Here is a 17,560-nt window from a genome sequence, read left to right on the forward strand (position 1 = left end):
AATGTGTCCTCTCCTCCTCCCCAACACCAGAGCTCACACATGGTCCATAGTATCCAATGTGTCCTCTCCTCCCCCAACACCAGAGCACAGACATGGTCCATAGTATCCAATGTGTCCTCTCCTCCTCCCCCAACACCAGAGCTCACACATGGTCCATAGTATCCAATGTGTCTTCTTCTCCAACACCAGAGCACACACATGGCCCATAGTATCCAATGTGTCCTCCTCCTGTTTTTGCTGACATGGCAGAAGCGATTGTCCTCTGTTACATGATGACACCTGGTGGTGGTGAATGGTTACTACATGACCAGCACTAAGCATCCAGGACCTGGCTATCTTCTCCAGGAAAGAATTAAACCTCTCAATCATCTTTATATTTAATGGAAGGTCAAACAGCGCCTCTTGTTCCCAGATAATGATAAAATGATCTGATGCACGGAGGTAGCCACCAGTCCCAGACTAGGCGGCCCATAAATCAAAGTACAGAGTCCAAGAGCATCCATGGTGGTCCAAAGAGTCCAGAAATATATTGTGTGGCCAGGTACAGACACAACATCTCAACCACTTTATGAAGAGGTTGAACTGTCTTGTCTACCGGGTCACACAAATTTGTGAACCCTTGAACGACCACCGATGCTGATGGACTCTCGCTACACTGATTTATGGGCCATCCAGTGTGGGATTGGTGGATACCTCTGTGCATCAAATCGATCTGCCATTATCTGGGAACAAGAGGCGCAGTGATAACCCATGTGGATGGAGCACTGTCCAGCTGAGAGATTCCTTCTGCCACTGGGGAAACAGCTGCCGCGGAGGGAAGGACTGACCGCCCATGTTTCTCCAGAGAGATCTGAATCCATCTGGGCGGCCATGTTTCTCCAGAGAGATCTGGATCCATCTGACAAGGCCTTTTTATAGGCGAGGTCTCCAGTGATGTCACCAGAGCTCTATACAGCGGGATCACAATCTCCTCTTCCTACTAGTTATTCCTCTAGCTATACAGCCCAGCATACCATATAAAATTATATATATATATATTATATATATATATATACACATACACATACATATAAACACACACACATACACTGGTTACTTAGTTTAAGGCTGTCAGAAATCAATGCCCCCTAAATCCTTCTCTTCTGAAGTCTTTGCCAACACAGAACTGCCGATATGATACTCGGATAGAGAATTCCTTCTCCTCATGTGCATTATTTTAGATCTGGAAACAATGAACTTCAGTTTTATAATAAAGAATCCTTACCTACCAACCCTTCTCCTATATCACTATCCTTACCTACCAACCCTTCTCCTATGTCACTATTGTTACCCACCAACCCTTCTCCTATGTCACTATCCTTACCTACCAACCCTTCTCCTATGTCACTATCCTTACCTACCAACCCTTCTCCTATGTCACTATCCTTACCCACCAACCCTTCTCCTATGTCACTATCCTTACCTACCAACCCTTCTCCTATGTCACTATCCTCACCTACCAACCCTTCTCCTATGTAACTATCCTTACCTACCAACCCTTCTCCTATGTCACTATCCTTACCTACCAACCCTTCTCCTATGTCACTATCTTTACCTACCGACCCTTCTCCTATGTCACTATCCTTACCTACCAACCCTTCTCCTATATCACTATCCTTACCTACCAACCCTTCTCCTATGTCACTATCCTTACCCACCAACCCTTCTATGTCACTTACCTACCAACCCTTCTCCTATGTCACTATACTTACCCACCAACCCCTCTCCTATGTCACTATCCTTACCTACCAACCCTTCTCTTATGTCACTATCCTTACCTACCAACCCTTCTCCTATGTCACTATCCTTACCTACCGACCCTTCTCCTATGTCACTATCCTTACCTACCAACCCTTCTCCTATATCACTATCCTTACCTACCAACCCTTCTCCTATGTCACTATCCTCACCTACCAACCCTTCTCCTATGTCACCTTACCTACCAACCCTTCTCCTATGTCACTATCCTCACCTACCAACCCTTCTCCCATGTCACTATCCTTACCCACCAACCCTTCTCCTATGTCACTATCCTTACCTACCAAACCTTCTCCTATGTCACTATGCTTACCTACCAACCCTTCTATGTCACTTACCTACCAACCCTTCTCCTATGTCACTATCCTTACCTACCAACCCTTCTCCTATGTCACTATCCTTACCTACCAACCCTTCTCCTATGTCACTATCCTTACCTACCAACCCTTCTCCTATGTCACTATCCTTACCTACCAACCCTTCTTCTATGTCACTATCCTTACCTACCAACCCTTCTCCTATGTCACTATCCTTACCCACCAACCCTTCTTCTATGTCACTATCCTCACCTACCAACCCTTCTCCTATGTCACTATCCTTACCTACCAACCCTTCTTCTATGTCACTATCCTCACCTACCAACCCTTCTCCTATGTCACTATCCTCACCTACCAACCCTTCTCCCATGTCACTATCCTTACCCACCAACCCTTCTCCTATGTCACTATCCTTACCTACCAACCCTTCTCCTATGTCACTATCCTTACCCACCAACCCTTCTATGTCACTTACCTACCAACCCTTCTCCTATGTCACTATCCTTACCTACCAACCCTTCTCCTATGTCACTATCCTTACCTACCAACCCTTCTCCTATGTCACTATCCTTACCTACCAACCCTTCTCCTATGTCACTATCCTTACCTACCAACCCTTCTTCTATGTCACTATCCTTACCTACCAACCCTTCTCCTATGTCACTATCCTTACCCACCAACCCTTTTCCTATGTCACTATCCTTACCTACCAACCCTTCTCCTGTGTCACTTACCTACCAACCCTTCTCCTATGTCACTATCCTTACCTATCAAACCTTCTCCTATGTCACTATCCTTACCTACCAACCCTTCTCCTATGTCACTATCCTTACCTACCAACCCTTCTCCTATGTCACTATCCTTATCTACCAACCCTTCTCATGTCACTATACTTACTTACCCACCCTTCTCATGTCACTATCCTTACCTACCAAACCTTCTCCTATGTCACTTTCCTTACCCACCAACCCTTCTCCTATGTCACTATACTTACCTACCAACCCTTCTCCTATGTCACTATCCTTATCTACAAACCCTTCTCCTATGTCACTAAACTTACCTACCAACCCTTCTCCTATGTCACTATCCTTACCTATCAAACCTTCTCCTATGTCACTATCCTTACCTACCAACCCTTCTCCTATGTCACTATCTACCAACCCTTCTCCTATATCACTATCCTTACCTACCAAACCTTCTCCTATGTCACTATCCTTACCCACCAACCCTTCTCCTGTGTCACTATCCTTACCCACCAACCCTTCTCCTATGTCACTATCCCTACCCACCAACCCTTATCCTATGTCACTATCCTTACCTACCAACCCTTCTCCTATGTCACTATCCTTACCTACCAACCCTTCTCCTATGTCACTATCCTTATCCACCAACCCTTCTCCTATGTCACTATCCTTACCTACCAACCCTCCTCCTATGTCACTATCCTTACCTACCAACCCTTCTCCTATATCACTATCCTTACCTACCAATCCTTCTCCTATGTCACTATCCTTACCCACCAACCCTTCTCCTATGTCACTATCCTTATCCACCAACCCTTCTCCTATGTCACTATCCTTACCTACCAACCCTTCTCCTGTCACTATCCTTACCCACCAACCCTTCTCCTATGTCACTATCCTTACCCACCAACCCTTCTCCTATGTCACTATCCTTACCCACCAACCCTTCTCCTATGTCACTATACTTACCTACCAACCCTTCTCATGTCACTATCCTTACCTACCAAACCTTCTCCTATGTCCCTTTCCTTACCCACCAACCCTTCTCCTATGTCACTATCCTTATCTACAAACCCTTCTCCTATGTCACTATCCTTACCTACCAACCCTTCTCCTGTCACTATCCTTACCCACCAACCCTTCTCCTATGTCACTATTCTTACCCACCAACCCTTCTCCTATGTCACTATCCTTACCCACCAACCCTTTTCCTATGTCACTATCCTTACCTACCAACCCTTCTCCTGTGTCACTTACCTACCAACCCTTCTCCTATGTCACTATCCTTACCCACCAACCCTTCTCCTATGTCACTATCCTTACCCACCAACCCTTCTCCTATGTCACTATCCTTACCCACCAACCCTTCTCCTATGTCACTATCCTTACCTACCAACCCTTCTCCTATATCACTATCCTTACCTACCAACCCTTCTCCTATGTCACTTTCCTTACCCACCAACCCTTCTCCTATATCACTATCCTTATCTACAAACCCTTCTCCTATGTCACTATCCTTACCCACCAACCCTTCTCCTATATCACTATCCTTATCTACAAACCCTTCTCCTATGTCACTATCCTTACCTACCAACCCTTCTCCTATATCACTATCCTTACCTACCAACCCTTCTCCTATGTCACTATCCTTACCTACCTTCTCCTATGTCACTACCCTTACCTACCAACCCTTCTCCTATGTCACTATACTTACCTACCAACCCTTCTCCTATATCATTATCCTTACCCACCAAACCTTCTCCTATGTCACTATCCTTACCCACCAACCCTTCTCCTATATCACTATCCTTACCTACCAACCCTTCTCCTATGTCACTATCCTTATCCACCAACCCTTCTCCTATGTCACTATCCTTACCTACCAACCCTTCTCCTATGTCACTATCCTTACCCACCAACCCTTCTCCTATGTCACTATCCTTACCTACCAACCCTTCTCCTATGTCACTATCCTTACCTACCAACCCTTCTCCTGTGTCACTTACCTACCAAACCTTCTCCTTTATCCCTGGGACCCAGTACAGGCCCTTGTGGCCGCCATGTATAACCGGTCTCAGGTCAGAATAGTCACCATTACCATCACCCTCTGGTATCTCTCCTTCTCCAACCAGAAATCAGCTGACCTATCCCGGGATTACTCCTCAGTATCTTCTCTATCAGCTCTTTATGGGACGTGTATCAGTCTCTGCTGACGTCCAGATAGGCGATATCCCTGGCACCTTCCTCCAGGACTTAGATCCATCATATTACTGATTCTTAGTTGACCCTTTATCTTCTTTAGAAGCGTTTCCATCATTGTTACTACAGACGTCATCCTATACAAGGTCACTGTGTGCCCTGATGAAGCTTCTCCCGGGTGTGAAACAGAACACACAGCACATAGTAATAGAGTTATTATCCTTTTATTATATTTTTTGGTTGTTACCTTAGCGGTAACACTCCTCATCACTGTATACAGAGAATAGTGGAAACAAGAGCCCCACGGAGGCGAAATAGTCTGCAGCTGCTCAACTGGTTATACAACAGCCTAAAATAAGACCAGTGTCTTTGCCCCTTCACGGTCACATAACTGCACACCAGACGCCTTTCTCCTCAAGATGCTTTTACGTAATAGGAATCTTCACAATGTCCAGCAGGCGTGATGGGTCTGCCCCCGGCGGATGCGGTGGGTCTGTGCCCGGTGGATGCGGTGGGTCTGCCCCCGGCGGATGCGATGGGTCTGTGCCCGGTGGATGCGGTGGGTCTGCCCCCGGCGGATGCGATGGGTCTGTGCCCGGTGGATGCGGTGGGTCTGCCCCCGGCGGATGCGATGGGTCTGTGCCCGGTGGATGCGGTGGGTCTGCGTCCGGCCGATAAGACGTGTCTGCGGCCAGCAGATGCCATGGGTCTGGCGGATAATGTGGCTCTGCGCCCGGCGGATAAGGTGGCTCTGCGCCCGGCGGATAAGGTGGCTCTGCGCCCGGCGGATAAGGTGGCTCTGCGCCCGGCGGATAAGGTGGCTCTGCGCCCGGCGGATAAGGTGGCTCTGGTCTGCGTCCAGTGGATGTGATGGGTTTACACCTGGGCCTGGGACCTGATGGCCTGAAGGTCAGGTCCATAAACAGAACATTAGTAAAGAGACCCGTCAGATGGAGAATGGGAGGGAGGATACGACTGCGCATGTGGAACATAATGGAGACCATCACCTGGTGACAGCTAAACAGAAGACAGAGGACAGGACGGAGGATATGGTCATGGTGGGTGATACCCTGATGGGCGGTATAATGGCGACCATCATCAGGTGACAGCTGAGCAAAGGACCGGTGGGAGAATACGACTGTGCATATGTCTGAGGGTGGGCGATAACCTTACTGGCGGTATAATGGCGACCATCAGCTGAACACAAGATGGAGGACGGGTAGAAACACTCCAGGGTGAGTCTTGATCTTATGGGGCGCAGGTCAGAACCATAAAATTCCTCCTATATAATGGATTTTATTCCATTGATAGAAGTTCTGAGAGTCATGTGACACATTCCCTGCCGCTGGTGAGGTATCTGTGTGCGGAGGTCCCCTGCCCATCACAGGGCGGTGCTCTCCGGGAGCCAGGAGGACAGGTGCAGGGACACCGGGATGTGATCCGACAGGCCGGCCAGCCGGGTGATGAACTGGAACTTGTTTACAACCTGTGAACACGACAAGAACCAAATCAGAAACAGCGGGGGAGGCGGCTTAAAGGTGAACTCCACCTGTAACAGCGAGAAGGGAGGTGGACGGAACAGTGAGCCATAATACTGATAATATAGAGAGAAATCTCAGAATGGTGCTTCCTCCTCTTCCACCTCTGTCCCACCATGCTCCCGGCTTACGCGGCGCAGACACCCCATACGCGGCGCAGACACCCCATACGCGGCGCAGACATGGTCCTGACTTTGTACCCCCACACCCGGCTATTCCTATAGAAGGGGCAAATGTATAGCAGGGTGGTCCTGAAGCTTTGTGCTCTATGGGCAGGGGAGTCCACAGACCCGGTGACTGAAGGATCATGGGAGTGGGGACATACTCACCACTGGCAACAGATCTTCCGCCTCCCTGTACATGATGTAGTCGATGCGCCGTCCCGTCCAGTGTCCATCGTTGTTGTCCTGAGGTATTGGTGAGGCCACGTATATACGGCGTTCACTGTCTGAGAGGAGAGTTCTGCCGCAAGACAATGAGACCGATGAGACGGAGGTGATGGCCGCCCTGAAGCTAAACTCTCCATCACCAACACTCACCTCTTCAGCCTGGCCGGTGTGTTCACAGCTTCATGGTACAGAAGCTCCTGTCTGAGGAGGGTCCCTGCGGAGGCAGAACCGTGGTCAGGACCGAGGAGGATCTATACCGGGGTCAAGACCGAGGAGGGTATATACCGGGGTAAGGAGGACAGAGGAGGGTATATACCGGGGTAAGGAGGACAGAGGAGGGTATATACCGGGGTAAGGAGGACAGAGGAGGGTATATACCGGGGTAAGGAGGACAGAGGAGGGTATATACCGGGGTAAGGAGGACAGAGGAGGGTATATACCGGGGTAAGGAGGACAGAGGAGGGTATATACCGGGGTAAGGAGGACAGAGGAGGGTATATACCGGGGTAAGGAGGACAGAGGAGGGTATATACCGGGGTAAGGAGGACAGAGGAGGGTATATACCGGGGTAAGGAGGACAGAGGAGGGTATATACCGGGGTAAGGAGGACAGAGGAGGGTATATACCGGGGTAAGGAGGACAGAGGAGGGTATATACCGGGGTAAGGAGGACAGAGGAGGGTATATACCGGAGTCAGGAGGACAGAGGAGGGTATATACCGGGGTCAGGAGGACAGAGGAGGGTATCTAACGGGGTCAGGACAGGGGAGAGTATATACTGGGGTCAGGACAGGGGAGAGTATATAGGACAGACCTAAACCCAGGAAAGGAAAGAGGAAGAGGGACAACAGCAGGGAGGAGGAGGAGGGAAAGAGGGACAGCCAAGGGGGGAGAAGGAGGAGGTGCGGCCAAAGGAAAGAGGGGGGGGGAGGAGGAGGAGGAGGAGAGACCGAAGGTAGGAGGAGGAGGGGAAGAGGGGCAACCAAAAGGAAGAAAAGGAGGGGTGGCCGAAGGGAGGTGGAGGAGGGGGTGGCCAAAGAGTAGAGGAGTAGAAGGAGGGGAGATCGAAGGGAAGAGGAGGAGGAGGGGAAAAGGGGCAACCAAAGGGAAGAGAAGGAGGGGTGGCCAAAGGGAAGAGCTAAGACTGCAGGGAAGAGGAGGAAGGGCGGCCAAAGGGAAGAGGGACGACCGAAGGAAAGAGGTAAGATTGTAGGAAAGAGGAGGAGGGACGGTCGAAAGAAAGAGGATGAGGAGGAGGGGCGGCCGAAAGTAAGAGAGAAGACTGCAGGGAAGAGGAGGAGGGACTGTCAAAGGGAAGAGGTAAGACTGCAGGGAAGAGGAGGAGGAGCGGCTTAAGTAAAGAGGAGGAGGGGCGGCCAAAAAAAAAAAAAAAGAGTTAAGACTGCAGGGAACAGGAGAAGGGAGGGATGGCCGGCTGAAAGGAAGAGGGGAGCAGCCAAAGGGAAGAGGAGGAGAGGCGGCTACAGGGAAGTGTTAAGACTGCAGGGAAGAGGAGGAGGGGCAGCCAAGGAAAGAGGAAGAGGGGCGGCCGAAGGGAAGAGGTGAGACGACCGAAGGGAAGAGGAGGAGGGGCGGCCAAAGGGAAGAGGAGGAGGGGCGGCCAAAGGGAAGAGGAGGAGGGGCGGCCAAAGGGAAGAGGAGGAGGGGCGGCCAAAGGGAAGAGGAGGAGGGGCGGCCAAAGGGAAGAGGAGGAGCGGCGGCCAAAGGGAAGAGGAGGAGCGGCGGCCAAAGGGAAGAGGAGAAGGGGCGGCCAAAAGGAAAAGTTAAGACTGCAGGGTAGAGGAGGAGGAGCGGCCAAGGAAAGAGGGAAAGGAGGAGGGGCGGCCGAAGGGAAGAGGTAAGACTGCAGGGAAGAGGAAGAGGAGCGGCCGAAGGGAAGAAAACTGCAGGGAAGAGGAGAAGGGGTGGCCACGGAGAAGACGACTGCAGGGAAGAGAAGGAGGGACGGCCGCAACGAAGAGGTAAGACTGAATGGAAGAGGAGGAGGGGCGGCTGCAGGGAAGATGTGCCTCGGGGGTCTCCACAGACCTCTGTGCAGTCACCCCATGTAGCCCAGGGCCTGGCCATACAGTCAGGGGTCTCCACAGACCTCTGTGCAGCCACCCCCTCTGGCCCCAGGCCTGGTCATACAGTCGGGGGTCTCCACAGACCTCTGTGCAGTCACCCCCTCTGGCCCCAGGCCTGGTCATACAGTCGGGGGTCTCCACAGACCTCTGTGCAGTCACCCCCTGTAGCCCTGGGCCTGGTCATACAGTCGGGGGTCTCCACAGACCTCTGTGCAGTCACCCCCTTTGGCCCCAGGCCTGGTCATACAGTCGGGGGTCTCCACAGACCTCTGTGCAGTCACCCCCTGTAGCCCCAGGCCTGGTCATACAGTCAGGGGTCTCCACAGACCTCTGTGCAGTCACCCCCTGTAGCCCTGGGCCTGGTCATACAGTCGGGGGTCTCCACAGACCTCTGTGCAGTCACCCCCTGTAGCCCTGGGCCTGGTCATACAGTCGGGGGTCTCCACAGACCTCTGTGCAGTCACCCCCTTTGGCCCCAGGCCTGGTCATACAGTTGGGGGTCTCCACAGACCTCTGTGCAGTCACCCCCTGTAGCCCTGGGCCTGGTCATACAGTCAGGGGTCTCCACAGACCTCTGTGCAGTCACCCCCTTTGGCCCCAGGCCTGGTCATACAGTCGGGGGTCTCCACAGACCTCTGTGCAGTCACCCCCTGTAGCCCTGGGCCTGGTCATACAGTCAGGGGTCTCCACAGACCTCTGTGCAGTCACCCCCTTTGGCCCCAGGCCTGGTCATACAGTTGGGGGTCTCCACAGACCTCTGTGCAGTCACCCCCTGTAGCCCTGGGCCTGGTCATACAGTCGGGGGTCTCCACAGACCTCTGTGCAGTCACCCCCTTTGGCCCCAGGCCTGGTCATACAGTCGGGGGTCTCCACAGACCTCTGTGCAGTCACCCCCTTTGGCCCCAGGCCTGGTCATACAGTCGGGGGTCTCCACAGACCTCTGTGCAGTCACCCCCTTTGGGCCAGGCCTGGTCATACAGTCGGGGGTCTCTACAGACCTCTGTGCAGTCACCCCCTCTGGCCCCAGGCCTGGTCATACAGTCGGGGGTCTCCACAGACCTCTGTGCAGCCACCCCCTCTGGCCCCAGGCCTGGTCATACAGTCGGGGGTCTCCACAGACCTCTGTGCAGCCACCCCCTCTGGCCCCAGGCCTGGTCATACAGTCGGGGGTCTCCACAGACCTCTGTGCAGTCACCCCCTTTGGCCCCAGGCCTGGCCATACAGTCGGGGGTCTCCACAGACCTCTGTGCAGTCACCCCCTGTAGCCCCAGGCCTGGTCATACAGTCAGGGGTCTCCACAGACCTCTGTGCAGTCACCCCCTGTAGCCCCAGGCCTGGTCATACAGTCGGGGGTCTCCACAGACCTCTGTGCAGTCACCCCCTCTGGCCCCAGGCCTGATCATACAGTCGGGGGTCTCCACAGACCTCTGTGCAGCCACCCCCTCTGGCCCCAGGCCTGGTCATACAGTCGGGGGTCTCCACAGACCTCTGTGCAGCCACCCCCTCTGGCCCCAGGCCTGGTCATACAGTCGGGGGTCTCCACAGACCTCTGTGCAGTCACCCCCTTTGGCCCCAGGCCTGGTCATACAGTCGGGGGTCTCCACAGACCTCTGTGCAGCCACCCCCTCTGGCCCCAGGCCTGGTCATACAGTCGGGGGTCTCCACAGACCTCTGTGCAGTCACCCCCTTTGGCCCCAGGCCTGGCCATACAGTCGGGGGTCTCCACAGACCTCTGTGCAGTCACCCCCTTTGGCCCCAGGCCTGGTCATACAGTCGGGGGTCTCTACAGACCTCTGTGCAGTCACCCCCTCTGGCCCCAGGCCTGGTCATACAGTCGGGGGTCTCCACAGACCTCTGTGCAGTCACCCCCTCTGGCCCCAGGCCTGGTCATACAGTCGGGGGTCTCCACAGACCTCTGTGCAGCCACCCCCTCTGGCCCCAGGCCTGGTCATACAGTCGGGGGTCTCCACAGACCTCTGTGCAGTCACCCCCCTCTGGCCCCAGGCCTGGTCATACAGTCGGGGGTCTCCACAGACCTCTGTGCAGTCACCCCCTCTGGCCCCAGGCCTGGTCATACAGTCGGGGGTCTCCACAGACCTCTGTGCAGTCACCCCGAGTAGCCCTGGGCCTGGTCATACAGTCAGGGGTCTCCACAGACCTCTGTGCAGTCACCCCCTCTGGCCCCAGGCCTGGTCATACAGTCGGGGGTCTCCACAGACCTCTGTGCAGCCACCCCCTCTGGCCCCAGGCCTGGTCATACAGTCGGGGGTCTGTAGAAGCCTCCGTTTACTCACCCACAGCCCCCGGTCGGTCCCGTCCGGCGCAGTCCCTGCAGGGGTCGCTATACATGGAGAATAAGGTGTGCTTCTGCTCCAGGCAGTCATCTGAAAGAGGAAGAAGATATAATAAGGTGAGAATCCAGCCAGGGAGGAGAGCAGCCATGATGCCGCTCATATATAGGATTCCTTTAATCTGGCAGGAAGGACTATACTCCGTACTATAGACTATATACCCCTATACTCCGTACTATAGACTATATACCCCTATACTCCGTCCGGCACCTGCACAGCTGTATATACCAGACTAATGGAGGCTCTATATACTGCCCAGCTGTATATGCCGGATTAAAGGAAGCTCTATATACTGCATAGTGACATATTGCAGATCTTCTGAAGTGCAATAATAGTATAACATGCGCTCCGCCAATCCCGTCCTACCTCTGCTACACCGGAGATCAATGATGATGTCACTGGGGTCACATGACTGCGGGTGAGAGGACTCCAAACTAGAATGTATGACTGTAAGTGATGGTAAAACACCCGGATATGAGGATCCCCCCAAATATAACACGGTGCAGGAATATCATCCATTTACACAAGGAGGAGGGAGGGGGAGGAGGAAAGAGAAGGAAGGAGGAGGAGGAAAGAGAAGGAAGAAGGAGGAGGAAGATGGAGGAGGAGGAAAGAGAAGGAAGGAGGAGGAGGAAAGAGAAGGAAGACGGAGGAGGAGGAAAGAGAAGGAAGATAAAAGAGGAGGAAAGAGAAGGAAGGAGGAGGAGGAGGAGGAAAGAGAAGGAAGAAGGAGGAGGAAGATGGAGGAGGAGGAAAGAGAAGGGAGGAGGAGGAGGAGGAAGATGGAGGAGGAGGAGGAGGAAAGAGAAGGGAGGAGGAGGAGGAAGATGGAGGAGGAGGAGGAAAGAGAAGGGAGGAGGAGGAGGAGGAGGAGGAAAGAGAAGGAAGACGAGGAAGGAGGAGGAGGAAAGAGAAGGAAGACGAGGAAGGAGGAGGAGGAAAGAAAAGGAAGACGAGGAAGATTGAGGAGGAGAAGGAAAGAGAAGGGAGGAGGAGGAGGAGGAGGAGGAGGAGGAGGAGGAGGAAAGAGAAGGGAGGAGGAGGAGGAGGAAGATGGAGGAGGAGGAGGAAAGAGAAGCGAGGAGGAGGAGGTGGAAAGAGAAGGGAGGAGGAGGAGGAGGAAAGAGAAGGAAGGAGGAGGAGGAAAGAGAAGGAAGACGAGGAAGGAGGAGGAGGAAAGAAAAGGAAGACGAGGAGGATTGAGGAGGAGGAGGAAAGAGAAGAAAAAAGGAGGAGGTGGAAAGAGAAGGGAGGAGGAGGAGGAGGAAGACGAGGAGGAAAGAAAAGGAAGACGAGGAAGATTGAGGAGGAGGAGGAGGAAAGAGAAGGAAAAAGGAGGAGGAGGAGGAGGAAAAAGGAGGAGGTGGAAAGAGAAGGAAGGAGGAGGAGGAGGAGGAGGAAAGAGAAGGAAGACGGGGAAGGAGGAGGAAGGAGGAAAAGAAGAGGAAGGAAGGAGGAAGAGGAAAGAGAAGGAAGGAGGAGGATGAGGAAGAAGAAAAAGGAGGAAGAGGAAGAAAGAAGATATGAAAGTGTAGGACGAGGAGCATGAAAAAATATAAAAGTCGGGGATTGTAAAAGGCAAAATAGCCAAAGTGAGAAGCGTGAGCGCACAGGGAGAGGATACACATAGCCCACATCACTATATACAAATAAGAAAAATAAGTGAACCCTTTGTGAGCCCCTGAATGTGATCTGACTGTATAACTGTGACTAGAGAACAATGAGACAGACACCTGCACCCTCATACATGTTACTGAGCACTGCGTAAACATCCACAGTGCAAGGAGAAAAAGTAAGTGAATCCCTGATTGACCGAGAGAATTTTATAAATTCTGTGCACCCGACACTGACAGAACATAAAGTGTGAGAGTCACAAATGACCCAAACCCTCTGTAACTATATGGAGATTGTGTCACCTGTAGGGGGCGCCATACACAAGTTATCCTAAAAAATACTGAGAAACCCTTAGAAAATCCATCTGGTAGTACAAATCCCACCTACAGGAAGTCACACTGCGGCTCGTGGAGGTCAACCATCATATCCAGCTGCCACCTACACATCCTCCCTGCACTGTGGACATTTACTCTAAGAGCTTGATGAACGGTGTGAGCAGCCGCCTGTGTGTTAGGGGGTATGAGGGGTGTGAGCTGTCGCCTGTGTGTTAGGGGGGTATGAGGGGTGTGAGCAGCCGCCTGTGTGTTAGGGGGTATGAGGGGTGTGAGCTGTCGCCTGTGTGTTAGGGGGTATGAGGGGTGTGAGCAGCCGCCTGTGTGTTAGGGGGTATGAGGGGTGTGAGCTGTCGCCTGTGTGTTAGGGGGGTATGAGGGGTGTGAGCAGCCGCCTGTGTGTTAGGGTACAAACCCACTTGACGTATTTGCTGCGTGAATCAGTCTTAAAAATAAGCAGGCAAAACGCAGGTTGGCTTTATACAATTGTTCTGCGTTAAAATACGCAATTGCGTATTTTTGAAGCGTGAAGCTTGTGTTAGCAAAGCATCAGTTGTTAACAACCTGTGCGAAAAACGCATGTAGCTTCACGCTTCAAAAATACGCAATTGCGTATTTTAACGCAGAACAATTGTATAAAGCCAACCTGCGTTTTGCCTGCTTATTTTTAAGACTGATTCACGCAGCAAATACGTCAAGTGGGTTTGTAGCCTTAGGGGGTATGAGGGGTGTGAGCAGCCGCCTGTGTGTTAGGGGGTATGAGGGGTGTGAGCAGCCGCCTGTGTGTTAGGGGGTATGAGGGGTGTGAGCAGCCGCCTGTGTGTTAGGGGGTATGAGGGGTGTGAGCAGCCGCCTGTGTGTTGGGTGGTATGAGGGGTGTGAGCAGCCGCCTGTGTGTTAGGGGGTATGAGGGGTGTGAGCAGCCGCCTGTGTGTTAGGGGGTATGAGGGGTGTGAGCAGCCGCCTGTGTGTTAGGGGGTATGAGGGGTGTGAGCAGCCGCCTGTGTGTTAGGGGGTATGAGGGGTGTGAGCCGTCGCCTGTGTGTTAGGGGGGGTATGAGGGGTGTGAGCCGACGCCTGTGTGTTAGGGGGTATGAGGGGTGTGAGCTGTCGCCTGTGTGTTAGGGGGTATGAGGGGTGTGAGCTGTCACCTGTGTGTTAGGGGGTATGAGGGGTGTGAGCTGTCACCTGTGTGTTAGGGGGTATGAGGGGTGTGAGCCGTCTCCTGTGTGTTAGGGGGTATGAGGGGTGTGAGCCGTCGCCTGTGTGTTAGGGGGTATGAGGGGTGTGAGCTGTCGCCTGTGTGTTAAGGGGGGTATGAGGGGTGTGAGCTGTCGCCTGTGTGTTGAGCTGCGTCATCACACATCAAACATCCGCTATAACCTGGGTGATCAGACGGTTCGTACCTGAGGAGCAGTTGTCGAAGTTGAGGTCTCCACACAGAACATCGAAGGCGACAAGTTCCCCGTCCTGAGAGTTCTCAGCCTGGAAGTCAGAAACCCACTGCAGGATGAGAGACATCTGATCACAGCGTATGGCGGCATCACCTGGACGCACCGGAAAGAGACAGTCAGAGCGCCACACTATGCATAACACACAGAGCATCACAGCACGTAACCCAAGAGGTCATAGAGACTACCAAACGCGTGGGAGACATTACACCAAGACCCCCGATCAACCCCCAGACATCATCCCCTCACCCAACACCCACACATCACTGCCCATCACATGGTGGGTAAGGATAGTGACACAGGAGAAGGGTTGGTAGGTAAGGATAGTGATATAGGAGAAGGGTTGGTAGGTAAGGATAGTGACACAGGAAAAGGGTTGGTAGGTAAGAATAGTGACATAGGAGAAGGGTTGGTGGGTAAGGATAGTGACACAGGAGAAGGGTTGGTGGGTAAGGATAGTGACACAGGAGAAGGATTGGTAGGTAAGGATAGTGACACAGGAGAAGGGTTGGTAGGTAAGGATAGTGACACAGGAGAAGGGTTGGTAGGTAAGGATAGTGACATAGGAGAAGGGTTGGTGGGTAAGGATAGTGACACAGGAGAAGGGTTGGTAGGTAAGGATAGTGACATAGGAGAAGGGTTGGTAGGTAAGGATAGTGACACAGGAGAAGGGTTGGTAGGTAAGGATAGTGACATAGGAGAAGGGTTGGTGGGTAAGGATAGTGACACAGGAGAAGGGTTGGTAGGTAAGGATAGTGACATAGGAGAAGGGTTGGTAGGTAAGGATAGTGATATAGGAGAAGGGTTGGTAGGTAAGGATAGTGACATAGGAGAAGGATTGGTAGGTAAGGCTGGGGACATAGGAGAAGGTTTGGTAGGTAAGGATAGTGACATAGGAGAAGGGTTGGTAGGTAAGTGACATAGGAGAAGGGTTGGCAGGTAAGAATAGTGACATAGGAGAAGGTTTGGTAGGTAAGGATAGTGACAGGAGAAGGGTTGGTGGGTAAGGATAGTAACATAGGAGAAGGGTTGGTAGGTAAGGACATAGGTGGTATGCTGGGCTGTATATATTTAGAGTCTTATGGTGGGACTGCTGCCTGAAGGACATTACGCAATCTCCGAGAGCTTTTCTAGCCATTGCCCTGACCGGTAGTATCATCTGACCTGTGCTATGGAGCGCTATTTTCTTTTCTTTATTACACAGTCTCTGGCGGCCAATACGTCCAGACGGTAGAGCTCAGTAAACGTGTCACTTAGAGTTCTCTGCCGCCCTGCAGATCTGGTGAAGCTTCTGCTCTTCCCGCCCAGTAGGAGGAGACGTCCTTGGTGGAAGGAGGTTTTAACTGAAGTGGAGGTTCTTTCTTCTGGATGGAATAAGAGTTGGCGGGTTATAGTGCAGTCGTTTCTTCACGCTATTTTTACCTCCATACTGGATAATAAGGTTGTTATCGGACCTCCGAGGACTCGCGGCTTCCAGGTACTGGATTACACTTCTTCTGACATCCAACGTCTGGAATCTTTGTTCTTTTTCTGAATTTGGATGAGGGCAAAAGGGATGATTTCTGGTTTTCCAAGAAAGACTGTAAAAACTTTTGGAAAGAATTCTGGATTACGCTCTAGGATGATCTTTTAGAATCTTCAGAAAGGGCTTTTTTTCATTGATAGGGCCGACATCTCCCCCACTCTACAAGCCGACGTTATGGCAACTAAACATGCAGTCTCCAGTGACCAAGGTGGTTCAAAGGGATGTAATAGCAGACCAAGTGACAAAATATATATATCCAACTGAGGGTAAGAAGGTCCAACCCAAAGTCTTATCCTCTCAACTCCCCTAATGGTGACCTACAATGGTACTACAGCTGAGCCCTGGGTCAACATATTCCTGCAAGAAACTTATGGAATGTTGGGAGAGTCTAAATCTTCAGACCCGAAATTTTTCCCCAAATTCTCAGGTCGATTTCCTGCCTTCTTGGATGGTGGATATTACCGCATCCGATAGACCTCTCAGGATCCACGCGGTCAAGTACAGTCTCTGTACATCTGGAAAATATGCTCTCTTGGGAAGAGGGAGCAGAGTGTCTATGGACGGGCTTTTCAGAGTGGGCTACCAGTTTCTTTTGGGCCACCAGGGACCAGCAGGATCACTGTTGTCTGTTCTGAGCAGATTTTCCATAGAATCAATGGGATGAGAGGAAAATGAAGGTAATGCATAACATAGTTCTCCTTCCAAACTGTGAGATCTGCGTCTATCACCAATGGCTTTCCCCTTGGGTTAATGGAGTAAAACCTGGGAATTATTTTTTTTTTTGTTTGCAAATAGGTCTACCCTCGGGTATCCCCATCTCTACAGTATTAGAGCGAGCACTTCTGCATTTATCTCCTATTCCCCCGAATCGACCCGAGATCTGCTGAGGTAATCCGCAATTTGGTTTTCGGTTCCGCTGTGAGGGATAGGATCAACTTCTCTGCCCAACGCAGAATCTTGTGAGCTAGTGTTTGTAGGTGTTGGTGTCTTGAGCCGCCCTGATGTCTTAATAAGGATTACCACGGTCACGTTGTCAGAGAACACCTTTGGGTGTTGATTTAGAAGATGAATCTCCAGGCATCTTATGGCTTCCCACACAATCTGTGAGTCCCTGAAGTTTGATGACTTTTTTTTTTAACTCCTGGAGGCCATATGCCCTGGCCTCTTGTAGGGAATCCATTATTTTTTTTTCACTAGGAACAGCGTGGTAATGATCTC

At 51.9% G+C, this 17,560-nt stretch overlaps 1 protein-coding gene across 2 annotated transcripts in view; it reads right to left on the bottom strand.

The window, feature by feature from the left end:
- Window positions 1–5,946: 5,946 nt before the first annotated feature.
- The window catches only part of LOC138786386 (sphingomyelin phosphodiesterase 5-like), a 28,851-nt gene continuing 17,237 nt past the window's right edge, over window positions 5,947–17,560 (bottom strand). The window contains exons 4-9 of one of the 2 annotated variants that reach the window (XM_069963371.1): window positions 14,773–14,913; window positions 11,787–11,867; window positions 11,364–11,453; window positions 7,134–7,197; window positions 6,924–7,056; window positions 5,947–6,542 (exon numbers count right to left, since the gene is read on the bottom strand). In XM_069963371.1, the coding sequence (XP_069819472.1) occupies window positions 6,438–6,542; window positions 6,924–7,056; window positions 7,134–7,197; window positions 11,364–11,453; window positions 11,787–11,867; window positions 14,773–14,913 (614 nt within the window). In that variant the 3' untranslated portion in view covers window positions 5,947–6,437. The remainder of the gene's footprint in view (window positions 6,543–6,923; window positions 7,057–7,133; window positions 7,198–11,363; window positions 11,454–11,786; window positions 11,868–14,772; window positions 14,914–17,560) is intronic. The other variant, XM_069963372.1, reaches the window with a different exon arrangement.

This window comes from Dendropsophus ebraccatus, chromosome 3 (genome assembly GCF_027789765.1).
Source record: "Dendropsophus ebraccatus isolate aDenEbr1 chromosome 3, aDenEbr1.pat, whole genome shotgun sequence".
NCBI lineage: Eukaryota > Metazoa > Chordata > Amphibia > Anura > Hylidae > Dendropsophus > Dendropsophus ebraccatus.